General features: G+C 68.1%; 1 protein-coding gene across 4 annotated transcripts; it reads left to right on the plus strand.

Annotated features, from left to right (window-relative positions):
• The first annotated feature begins 415 nt into the window (after positions 1-415).
• Positions 416-6,923, plus strand: SCARA3 (scavenger receptor class A member 3). Of its 4 annotated transcripts, none has more exons than XM_048079421.2 (6): positions 416-830; positions 2,903-2,953; positions 3,037-3,156; positions 3,550-3,648; positions 4,300-5,343; positions 6,116-6,923. In XM_048079421.2, the coding sequence occupies exons 1-6, from the start codon at positions 824-826 to the stop codon at positions 6,553-6,555; spliced, it is 1,761 nt and encodes a 586-aa protein (XP_047935378.2). In that variant the 5' UTR covers positions 416-823; the 3' UTR covers positions 6,556-6,923. The 4 variants fall into 4 exon arrangements, with proteins under 4 accessions (XP_047935378.2, XP_047935377.2, XP_066851276.1 ...); XM_048079420.2 differs by having other exon boundaries at positions 418-830; positions 2,900-2,953; XM_066995175.1 differs by lacking the exon at positions 416-830 and adding an exon at positions 1,292-1,424 and having other exon boundaries at positions 2,900-2,953.
• Positions 6,924-11,123: the final 4,200 nt, after the last annotated feature.

The raw sequence follows: 11,123 nt of genomic DNA on the forward strand, positions 1-11,123 counted from the left end.
CGCCAGGCAGCAGCCGGAGCCTGACCCCCGCATCCCGCAGCCAGAGCCACGGGCACAAAGCAGGACCCCAGCCCCCCCAACCCCTCCGTGCCCCTGCCCCAGATCTGGCCCAGCACCCCCAGACCCCAAACCCCGTCTCCCCGTCGCCCTGGCCCGAGCGCACGGGCTCGAGCCCCAACCCTCTGACCCCGACGCCGAGGACCGGGACCCCATCCCGACACCAGGACCCAACCCCAAGACGCCAGACCCCCGCAGCACCACTGGGAGCAGCCCCCAACATCTCCCCATCCTCCCCCAGCATCTCCCCAACCCCGCGGCACCCCTCCCCTTGGCCGGGCACGGCTCGGCACGGCTCGGCACGGCTCGGCACGGCTCGGCGGGGTGGTCGGACAGACATTTGGTAGTCATTAGGGCTGGAGGGAAGGAAGGAGGGAAGGAGGGAGGGAAGGAAAGGAGGGAGGGAAGGAGGGGGGGAAGGAAGGAGCAGCCTTTCTCCCCCCAGCACTCAGCCCAGCGCCTCGGTGGACGCCGTCCAAGCCCGGCCGCGCTTCCCGCTCCCCATCCCGCTCCCCATGGGCGAACGGGCGGCCCCGGGGGCTCCCCCCCGCCAACGGGGCGGCTTCTGAGGGCTCCCCGAAAACCGTCGTCCGGCCGAGCTGGGGAGCGAGGGGCCGAGGAAGGCGAGCAGGGAGCCCGGCGGCCCCGGCCATGCTCGCCGGCACGGCGGGAGGAGACGCGCTGCGGGGAGCGGGGCGCTGAGGCCCTCGGTGGCACGGGGCTGCGGCCACCACGTCCCCACTCGTGGCCAGGCGGTTTTGGGGCGATGAGAGGTGAGTTGGGGCCGTACGGGGGGGGCTGGAGGCTTTTTTTTTGGGGGGGGGGACACTGGGAGAGGGGTGAGGTTGGTGGTGTAGGGGCAGGAGGGGATGGCGGTGGCCGAGCGGGGGTCCCCATCATGGTCCCCAAAGTCGGGGGGTGGCCAGGTGGGGTGGTGCCCCCCTCCCTGCCCACCCCATGGGCAGCTTTTTCCATGCTGGGTGGGCTGAGGTGGGATCGGCCACACTCTGAGACCCCCAAAGCAATGAGGGGGGCTTCCAGTGCAGACCTCCTCCTCCTCCTCCTCCCGGCCCAACAGGCGCCTCCGCCGCTCGTTCCTGGGGCAGAAAAGCAAAAATTTGGGACAGCTGAAAACTGACAGGCCGGAGGGACGTGGAGGGGAGCGGGAGGCCCCCCCCTCACCCCCCCCCCACCCCCCTCCGGTGCCGCCCCGGGTTTCCGTGGGGGTGGCAGGGTTTATAAGCAGGGGATGCTGACGGTGCCGGCACTCCGGCCATGGGACGCGGCCCCTCGCGGCCCCCCCGGCGTGGAAAGCCCGGCGCAGCCCCAACTTGTGCCCCCCGCACCTGGGGGCAGCTGTGGAGCAGGTCGGGGGGCTCGGGATGGGGGGGGCAAAGCTTGGAGGGGGGGGGGATGCAGGGGTTGGGGTACAGCCCCCTCCTGGGTCGCGGCACGGCCAGAGCCTGTGCACCGCGCTCGCCCGGTGCCCCCGGGTGGGATCCGTGGTGTTTGCCACTCCTGCCAGCTGCTGGGGGGGGGGGTCCTGGGCTCCGTGCCCCCCATCGCCGTGCTCTGCCCCAGCAGAAGGGAGCCCCGGAATCAGCTCAGGGCTTGGGGACGCTTCGTTTGCTTTTTTATCAATGCAACAGCTTGGGGAGCACGGGGGGGGGGGGGCCCTTCCCAGAGCCGGGTGCTCCTGGGAGTGGATGGGATGGGGGTACAGGGATGGGGCCACAGGGATGGGGACACAGGGATGGGGGCACAGGGGATGGGGGCACAGGGATGGGAGTACAGGGATGGGGGCACAGGGATGGGGGCACACGAATGGGGGCACAGGGATGGGGGATACAGGGGATGGGGGCACAGGGATGGGAGTACAGGGATGGGGGCACAGGGATGGGGGCACAGGGATGGGGGCACAGGGATGGGGGATACAGGGGATGGGGACACAGGGATGGGGGCACAGGGATGGGGGCACAGGGATGGGGGATACAGGGGATGGGGGCACAGGGATGGGAGTACAGGGATGGGGGCACAGGGATGGGGGCACAGGGATGGGGGCACAGGGATGGGGGCACAGGGATGGGGGATACAGGGGATGGGGGCACAGGGATGGGAGTACAGGGATGGGGGCACAGGGATGGGGGCACAGGGATGGGGGCACAGGGATGGGGGATACAGGGATGGGGGATACAGGGGATGGGGACACAGGGATGGGGGCACAGGGATGGGGGCACAGGGATGGGGGCACAGGGATGGGGGCACAGGGGTTGGGGGCACAGGGGGTGGGGGACACAGGGGATGGGGGTATAGGGATGGGGGTATAGGGGATGGGGGTATAGGGGATGGGGGGCACGGGATGGGGGACACGGGATGGGGGCACAGAGGATGGGGGACATGGGATGGGGGAACAGGGGATGGGGGTATAGGGATGGGGGTATAGGGGATGGAGGTATAGGGGATGGGGGACATGGGATGAGGGCACGGGATGGGGGCACAGGGGATGGGGTCACAGAGGATGGGGGTACAGGGGATGGGGACAAAGGAGATGGGGGCACAGGGGATGGGGGTACAGGGGATGGGGGATACAGGGGACAGGGGACACAAGGGGCAGGGGGGGCCCTCCACCCGCCCTGCTCCCCTGGGTTTGGCTTTGCCAGGGCTGAGCGTGAGCCCAAACACGGGGACAAAAAACCCAGGAGGGCCCCTGGCCGTCCCCACGCACGGGGACGGGATCTGCAGGCAGGGGCTGGGAGGCAGCGAGGCCTCTCGGGGTGGAGGCCGGCCTCGTCGCCGCTTTTCCGGGCTCCCCCTGGAGCGTGGGGTTGCCTTCCCTTTCCAGCAGAGGACCTGGTGGGAGCGGAGGAGGAGGAGATGCCGTCCTTCCGCACCGCCGGTGAGCACCGAGGCCACCCCGTTGCGCCCCCCTTCCGTGGGGTGGGCAGCGGCAGGGCCTGATCCTTCCCTCTCCTGCTTCAGGCAGGGCACGGAGCAGCTGCAGCCGGTGCCAGAGGAACCTCTCCCTGCAGACGGCCGTCAAAGTCCTCTACGTCTTCTCCGTCCTGCTCATCGTGGCCGTCACCGTGCTGGCCGCCCTGGGTGAGCGCAGGCGGGGATGGGGGGCGGGGGGGGCGCATCCTTCCCTCTTTTCTCCTTCCCTTCCTTCGGGCAGCCCCACGGGGATGTGTGAGCTTCCCTCCAACGCAAGGGTTGGAGTAGGATGGGGTGAAACAACCCTAAATTCCTGGACCCCCCCCCCCCAGTCTTTGCTGCTTTTTGGTGAGCCCTCCTGCATCCCAAGGGAGCCGCGGTGCGAGGGGACCTGATGGAGCCTGGTGGGCTTTGTCCTACAGGACACCTGTGGCTCTGAGGCGGTCCCATGTCCCCCATGAGGGTCAGCAAAGCCTTTGGTGGGGGTCCCAAGACCCTTGGTGTGGTAGGGCTGTGTTCAGCACCTGCCCGGCCCCCTCAGCACCCTCCTCCCCTCCGCAGTGTTCAGGAGAGTCGACTCCATCGCGGGCGGCATCGACTCGGCGCAGGCGTACTACGAGGAGAAGATCCTGGCCATCCAGGGGGAGATCCAGGGGCTGGGTGAGTCCAACAGGGAGCTCCAGGGGCTGGGTGGGCCTCAACGGGGAGGTCTGTGGGTGCTGGTGGTGGGCTAAGGGCCTCGTGGTAGAGATCTGTGGATCCTGGTGGTGGGTGGTGGGCCTCAACTTGAAGGTCTGTGGGTGCTGGTGGTGGGTGGTGGGCCTCAACAGGGAGGTCTGTGGGTCCTGGTGGTGGGCTAAGGGCCTCAACAGGGAGGTCTGTGGGTCCTGGTGGTGGGCTATGAGCCTCAACAGGGAGGTCTGTGGATCCTGGTGGTAGGCTAAGGGCCCCAACTTGAAGGTCTGTGGGTCCTGGTGGTGGGCTATGAGCCTCAACACGGAGGTCTGTGGGTGCTGGTGGTGGGTGGTGGGCCTCAACTTGAAGGTCTGTGGGTCCTGGTGGTGGGTGTTGGGCCTCAGCAGGGAGGTCTGTGGGTGTTGGTGGTGGGTGGTGGGCCTCAGCAGGGAGGTCTGTGGGTGCTGGTGGTGGGTGGTGGGCCTCAGCAGGGAGGTCTGTGCGTGTTGGTGGTGGGATATGGACCTCAACAGGGAGGTCTGTGGGTGCTGGTGGTGGGCTAAGGGCCTCGTGGTGGAGACCTGTGGATCCTGGTGGTGGGTGGTGGCCTAAGGGCCTCCTCTGCCCTGCCTCCAGATGAGAAGACCTCGGGGAACTGCTCGCTGTGCCGTGAGACGGCTGAGCTGGGCCAGGAGCTCGCCAGGCTGCAGGGCGAGCTGGAGGAGATCCAGAAGATGCTCCTGGCGCAGGAAATCCTCCTGGACCGCACCTCCCGCACCCACGAGCTGCTGGCGTCCTCCGGCCAGGAGCTGAGCGCCGAGGTGGCCGGCTGCTCGCTGGCCATCGGGCAGGTCAACCAGAGCGCGGGGCGGCTCATGGCGCGGGCCGGGGGCTGGCAGGACGCGGCCGCGGGGCTGCGGGGCTCGCTGCGGGCGCTGGCGCAGGAGCGGCTGGAGGCGCGGGCGGCGGTGCAGCAGCTGAACGCCACGCTGGGGCAGAGCTCCGAGTGGATCCGCGCCGTGCAGAGGAAGGCGGACGAGGAGACGCTGACGCTGCAGAAGATGGTGGCCGAGTGGCAGAACCACACGCGCCTCCTGGGCGGGCTGCGGGCGGCCGCCGCCGAGACGGGCGAGATGGTGAAGGGCCTTCAAAGCAGCGTGGGCGCCGCGGCCCGGCAGGTGGGGCAGAACTCGGAGAGCATGCACGAGCTGGTGCTGCAGGTGATGGGGCTGCAGCTGCAGCTCGACAACGTCTCCTCCTCCCTGGACGACCACGAGGAGACGGTGAGCGACCTGCGCTACCACGGCCAGTACGCGCAGAACCGCACGGCCGAGCGCTTCGAGACGCTGGAAGGGCGCATGGCCTCCCACGAGGTGGAGATCGGCACCATCGTCGCCAACGTCAACGCCACCGACAGCCACGTGCACAGCATGCTGCGCTACCTGGACGACGTGCGGCTCTCCTGCACGCTGGGCTTCCACGCCCACGCCGAGGAGCTCTACTACCTCAACAAGTCCCTCGGCCAGGCCCAGGGAGCCACCGACCGGCTGCGGGAGCGCTTCGGCCTGCTCAGCGCCCGGCTGGACTTCGACATCCGCAACCTGTCCATGGTCATGGAGGAGATGAAGGTGGTGGACACCCGGCACGGGGAGATGCTGAGGAACATCACCGTCTTACGAGGTGAGGGGCCCCGGCGGGCAGCACTTCTGGGGCTGATCCTGGGGACAGCCGAGTTCCTCGGGAGCTTCCCACACCACACAGGAGCCAAAGCACCATTGCCTTGGCCGGGGAGGTGTTGGGGTGGCCGTGAAGGTACCCAAATACCTGGTCATGGACACGGAGGTGTCCTGGGGACGGAGCTGCGCGGCTCAGCTTGTCCCCGTGCAGGGGACAGGGCAGCCAGGAGGTGACCCAGGTGGTTATAGCGGGGTTGGTCTGCACACCACAGCTCTCCCCCTCGGTGCTGGTGAGCCCCCCTCGCTGGTCTTGGTGGAAAGGGCACGAACACCCCTGGACAAGGCGTCCTGAAGCTTCCCCTGGTGCCTTTGGTGGCCTGGGGACATCTCCATCCACCCACGTCCCCTGTTGCCCCCAGCGAGCCCTGTCCATGGGGTCTGCACTACCCGGACCCCCCAGCTCAGCCCTTTTGAGCGCTCTCCCTTGCTGTCTTTGGCTAAAAAAGGGGATTTTGCTCCAGGAAAAATCAATTATGGTGTCCTCAGACCCTGGGTCCTGCTGGCACAGCCGTTTGGGGACTGCAGGAAGGGGGGGGGGAGAGGAGGCTCCGCATGCGCAGGGGTGCTCGGGGATGCCCCGCACACAGAGCTGGGAGCCAAAGCGGCTCTGGGTTTAACCGGGATCCCAAAAAAAACACAGGGCACCCCCCCGGCTCACCGTTCCGGGCTGCTGCACCCTGAGCTTCGCATTCACCCCCTTCCTCTTCCTCCCGCAGGTGTGCCGGGCCTCCCGGGCCCCCGAGGCCTCAAGGGCGACGTGGGCACCAAGGGTCCTGCAGGAAGCAAAGGAGAGAAGGGCGACGCGGGCAGCCTGGGCTCACCGGGCCCCCCCGGCTCCCCCGGCCCCCCGGGTCCCCCCGGTCCCCAGGGAGAGAGGGGACCCCTGGGCGTGAAGGGCTTCCCCGGCCTCAAGGGCACGAAGGGCAGCTTTGGGCTGTCGGGCTCCAAGGGACAGACGGGGCCCAAGGGAGACCTGGGCCCCCCAGGGCCGGAGGGGGGGCCGGGGCCGGCGGGACCCCCCGGTCCTCAGGGAAAACCGGGGCTCCCTGGGAACCCCGGGGCTGTGGGACGGATCGGCCCCACGGGACCCAAGGGAGACCCCGGGTTGCGGGGCCCCCCAGGACCACCGGGTCCCCCCGGCCCCCCCGGCCCGTGACCCAGCCTTGGAGCCGCGCTGATGGCACGGGGATGGAGGAGCCCCCCCCCCCCCTCCAATCCCAAAAGCATCCCCCGCTGCCAGCCCCTGGGGACAGGGCAGGAGGGACCCGGGGGGGGGGGTCCGGACCCCCACCCCCCCCCAAGCGCCATGCTTCGGGGTGCCGTGGGGCTGGTCCCCGGCTCTCGGGTGGCCGCGGGTGCAGGCTGTGGGCAACGAGACCCCCGGGGTCCCGCGGGACGAGGACCCGCAGGGGTTGGGGTGCAGCTGGTTTGCCCCCCTTTCCCCGGCCGCTGCCCCCCCCCACCGCCCCACCGCCCTTCGCTGCGCTGGCTTTGTACTCGTGGCACAATAAATCCCTGCGGGGACCCGCGGCTCCTGCCTCCTGGGGGGGTTTTTGGTGGGGGGGGGGTGAGCTGCTGGTGTCGGCGTGGGGCAGGAGGTGCGGGGGAAGCGTTTTGCAGCGCCGCCGGTGATTTGGGGCGGTGGGAGCAGAACCCGTGCGGGTGCCTGGGCTCGTCGCCCCGTCCTGCAGCTTGGATGGAGCTGGCGGGGGGGGGGGGGGGGGGGGAGAAGCCCCCTCTGTAGCCCCCCCCGGTGTAGCCGAGGGAGATGCAGATGGAGCGACGGTGCTGGTGGCCGGGCTGGGGCTGATCACGGGGATCCCCCAAACCCCAAACCCCAAAACGGATCTGGTCCTGCTCTGGGCCACCTGGGGCAGGATTGTGTGGGGTGGGAGCCGGGGGGGGGACAGCCTCAGAGACCCCCCCCCCCCGTGTGCATGGGTGTGTTTGTACGTGTGCGCGCATACCCAGGGCACGTGGGCACGCCTGTGTCTGGCTGTGCGCGGGCACGAGTGTGCACCCCACTGCCCGTACGCGTGCACGCGCACCCAGGGGTGCCCCGCGGGGCGTGCCGAGGAGCGCACACACTTGTGCTGTGTGAGACGAGGTCTCCATCGGGGACCCCGCTCCTCGCCCCCCAGAAGGGCCCCCCGGAGCCAGGCCCGTGCCCCCCGGCCTCCCCCCGGGGCAGGGTGTGGGGTGTTTTTTTCCCTTGCTGAGGGCAGGGAGGGGGCAGCCGGAGGCCCCAGGTACCCGAGCCGGGGCTGCGGTGCCAAGAGCAACACGGCGCTGGGGAAAAACAGCCGGCCCCACCTCGGGCTCTGCCGGGGTTCCCCTCCCTGCGGTGCCGGAGCAAAAAAAAAAATCCCCTAATGCTCACACACATCCCTGCCGGGCTGCCTGCACGGCCCGGTGCTGCTTCACTGCCTGCTCGGGGGAGAAATGGGGTTTTGCCAGCCACAGCCTGCCCTGAGCTTGCTTTCCAGCTGCGTGTTCAGGGCACGGCTGGCCCTGGCCCTCTCCTCATCCCCGTCCCAGTCCCTGTTCCCATCCCCATTCTGTCCCCATCCCCATCCCAGTTCCTGTCCCCATCCCCATACTGCCCCCATCCCCATCCCATCCCCATTCCCATCCCCATTCCCATCCCCGTCCCATCCCATCCTCATCCCCATTCCCATCCCACCCCAGTCCTCATTCCCATCCCCATTCTGTCCCCATCCTCATCCTTATCCTCACCCTAGTCCCTGTCCCCGTCCTCATTCCCATCCCCATTCTCTCCCCATCCTCATCCTTATCCTCACCCTAGTCCCTGTCCCCATCCCCATTCCTGTCCCCATCCCATTCCCATCCCATCCCATCCCATTCCCCATTCCCACCCCATTCTCTCTCCATCTCCATCCCATCCCATCCCATCCCAATCCCCATCCCCGTCCCCGTCCCCATCCCGCCCCACCCCTGCCACCCCCCCCGGTGCCTCCAGCCCCGTGCCCTCCCCTGCTGGCCCTGCCCGTGCCCCGGCTCGGTCCCGCCGTGCTGTTTATTGCTGTTGGCACGACGTTTTCCTGTTTTCATCCCAAAAACGACGCCTGCAGAGCTCCAGGGCTGCGGGGCTGTTTGGTGCCGGGGGGGGGGGGGAACAAACACCAACGTTACTGCCCCTGCAGAGGGTCGGGATGAGGGTGCTGGGGGGGGCACAGAGCAAAATGCCCCAAACCTGCCCCATGCTGGGGGCTGCGCGCACCCCACAAACCCGCACGGTGCTCCCGGCGCTGCCCCTCCTGAGGGGGACACGCAGACCCCAAACGGTGATGTACGGGGGGACAGGGACGTGCAGACCCCAAATAGCAATGCCCAGAGGGACAGGGACACGCAGACCCCAAACGATGATGTGCAGGGAGATGGGGACATGCAGTCCCCAAACAGTGATGTAAAAGGGGATGGGAACATGCAGACCCCAAATAGCAATGCCCAGAGGGACAGGGACAAGCAGACCCCAAATGGTGATGCCCAGGGACATGAGGACATATGGGCAGTGACACCCAGGGGGATGAGGACATGCAGACCCCAAACAGTGATGTCCAGGGAGATGGGGACCCACAGACCCCAAACAGTGATGTGCAGGGGGGACAGGGCATGTAGACCCCAAATGGCGATGCCCAGGAGGACGTGGACATGAAGCCCTAAGGGCAGTGACACCCAGGGGGACAGGGATATGCAGACCCCAAATAGCAATGCCCAGGGGGACAGGGACAAGTGGACTCCAAACGGTGATGCCCAAGGGGGATGGGGACATGCAGACCCCAAACAATAATGCCCAGGGGGACGGGGACATACAGACCCCAAACGGTGATGCCCAAGGGGATTGGGACACGCAGCCCTCAAACAGGGATGCCCAGGGGGATGTGGACATGAAGCCCTACAGGCAGTGACACCCAGGGGGATGAGGACATGCAGACCCCAAACGGTGATGCCCAAGGGGATGAGGACATGCAGACCCCAAACTGTGATGCCCAGGGGTATGGGGACACGCAGACCCCAAACAGTTATGTGCAGGGGGATGGGAACATGCAGACCCCAAACGAGGATGCCCAGGGAGCTGGGGACACGCAGACCTCAAACAGTGACGCCCAAAGGGATGGGGACACTCAGACCCCAAACGGCAACGTCCAGGGGGACGGGGACTCACAGACCCCAAATGGTGATGCCCAGGGGGACGTGGACATCCCCCCCCCCAAGCAGGGACTCCCGGGGGCCGTTTCCCAGCACCGAACACCCGAGCACACCGGAGCCGCCGGCGGTGCCGGAGCCAAGCACAACAGGCGGCAGCTGCAGCGCGGGGCCGAGCCCCGGCCAACGCCCGCGCCCCATGAAAGGGCCCTTTTGAGTAGGATTTTGTCCCTCGGGGCGGGGGGGGGGGACACACACAAACACCTGGGTCCCCCACGGGAGCCTCCCGGACTCCCGGGCTCTGCCCTTGCAGCTGGAAGGGGGGAAACTCGTCCCCCTGCCTCAGTTTCCCCGTCAGACTTTGGGCCCCCGTCCCCGCCCGTCCCCGTCTCCGTGCTCCCCGTGATGCAGCTCGTGGGTCAAAACTCGCTATTTGGCCCCAAAACCACGCACCTGGGGGGCACGGGCGCCCCGAGGCTCATCCAGCCTGCGTGCAGCCCCAGGGGGCTGCCGGCCTCAGCACGAGGGCGGCCTCGTCGCCACCCCAGCGGCCTCGGGCACCCCGCTGGGACTTGGGGGGCTCCCTCGGGGTGCTGGTGGGGTCCGGGTGCAGCTCCCCACGCCACGGATCATTCTTTGCTTCCATTTGGCAGCTGCGGGGCCGGCCCCAGGGGCAGGGAGCAGCCCCGGGGGGCTTGGGGACCCCCTCCACGCCCCCAAATTCTCCCGTCCATGCACCCAGCCGGGCTCAGCACCCCAGGATGGGTCCCAAAAGGAGCAGGACCCTGCGGAGAGCTTGGGGGGGCAGCGGCTGGGAGTCACCCCAGGTTCATTCGAGCCCAAGCCGAGGCAGGGCAGGAGCAGCAGGAGGACGCAGAGCCCCCCACCCTCCTCCTCCTCCTCGCCACAAGGGACCAGGGGCTGAACCCCTCGCCCACCCCAGCCCAAGCCCCGCAGCCTCGGGCCGGGGAAGGGGTACGTCCTGGGAAGGACATTAAACGATTTAAAGCGTGTTATTAATAGGGAGCGTGTTATTAATACCCCGTTGCGGCAGGGTGCGGCCCTTCCTCCCGCACTCACTCCGTTTGGAGCAGTATTTTGGTGAGACTCTTAAACGTTTTGGTTACAGCGAGAGCAAAACTCCTCTCGGGGGGGGTTAAAGCTCGCTCCCCCTTTGCCCCTTCCCTCCGAATCCAGCCCTGTGCTGGGAGGTCCCCTCCCTCCGAGGCTGGGAGAAGCCCGGCCAGAGCCGGAGGATGGATGGATGAACACAGGGATGCTCTTCCCCCAGCTCCTGTGAGCTCGCAGCACCCATGGGTGCCCCCAGAAGCGCACCCCGGGGTACGTAGGGGTACATTCGGGTACGTGTGCGGACCCCCCCGGCCCCTGCAGGACCGCGGCAGTCACCCCGCAGCCCTCCGAGGGCTGTGCTGGGCCAGCGGCCAGGGGCTGGGAACGATTCGAGCCCTTTCCCAAGGCTTGGAGCCGCTGCGGGAGGAGACATCCGCCTCCCACGGCCGTCCCGGGAGCACGGCGAGGCAGCGGGGGCCGCGAGGC

This window comes from Anser cygnoides, chromosome 3, assembly GCF_040182565.1.
Source record: "Anser cygnoides isolate HZ-2024a breed goose chromosome 3, Taihu_goose_T2T_genome, whole genome shotgun sequence".
Lineage (NCBI taxonomy): Eukaryota > Metazoa > Chordata > Aves > Anseriformes > Anatidae > Anser > Anser cygnoides.

Excerpts from the sequence above, each read along its gene's own strand:
- SCARA3 (XM_066995175.1), top strand. The coding sequence starts at position 1,307 with ATGCTGACGGTGCCGGCACTCCGGCCATGGGACGCGGCCCCTCGCGGC. Across the intron at positions 1,425-2,899 it reads TGGGGGCAGCTGTGGAGCAG|CAGAGGACCTGGTGGGAGCG; the intron begins GTCGGGGGGCTC and ends TTCCCTTTCCAG. Across the intron at positions 2,954-3,036 it reads GCCGTCCTTCCGCACCGCCG|GCAGGGCACGGAGCAGCTGC; the intron begins GTGAGCACCGAG and ends CTCCTGCTTCAG.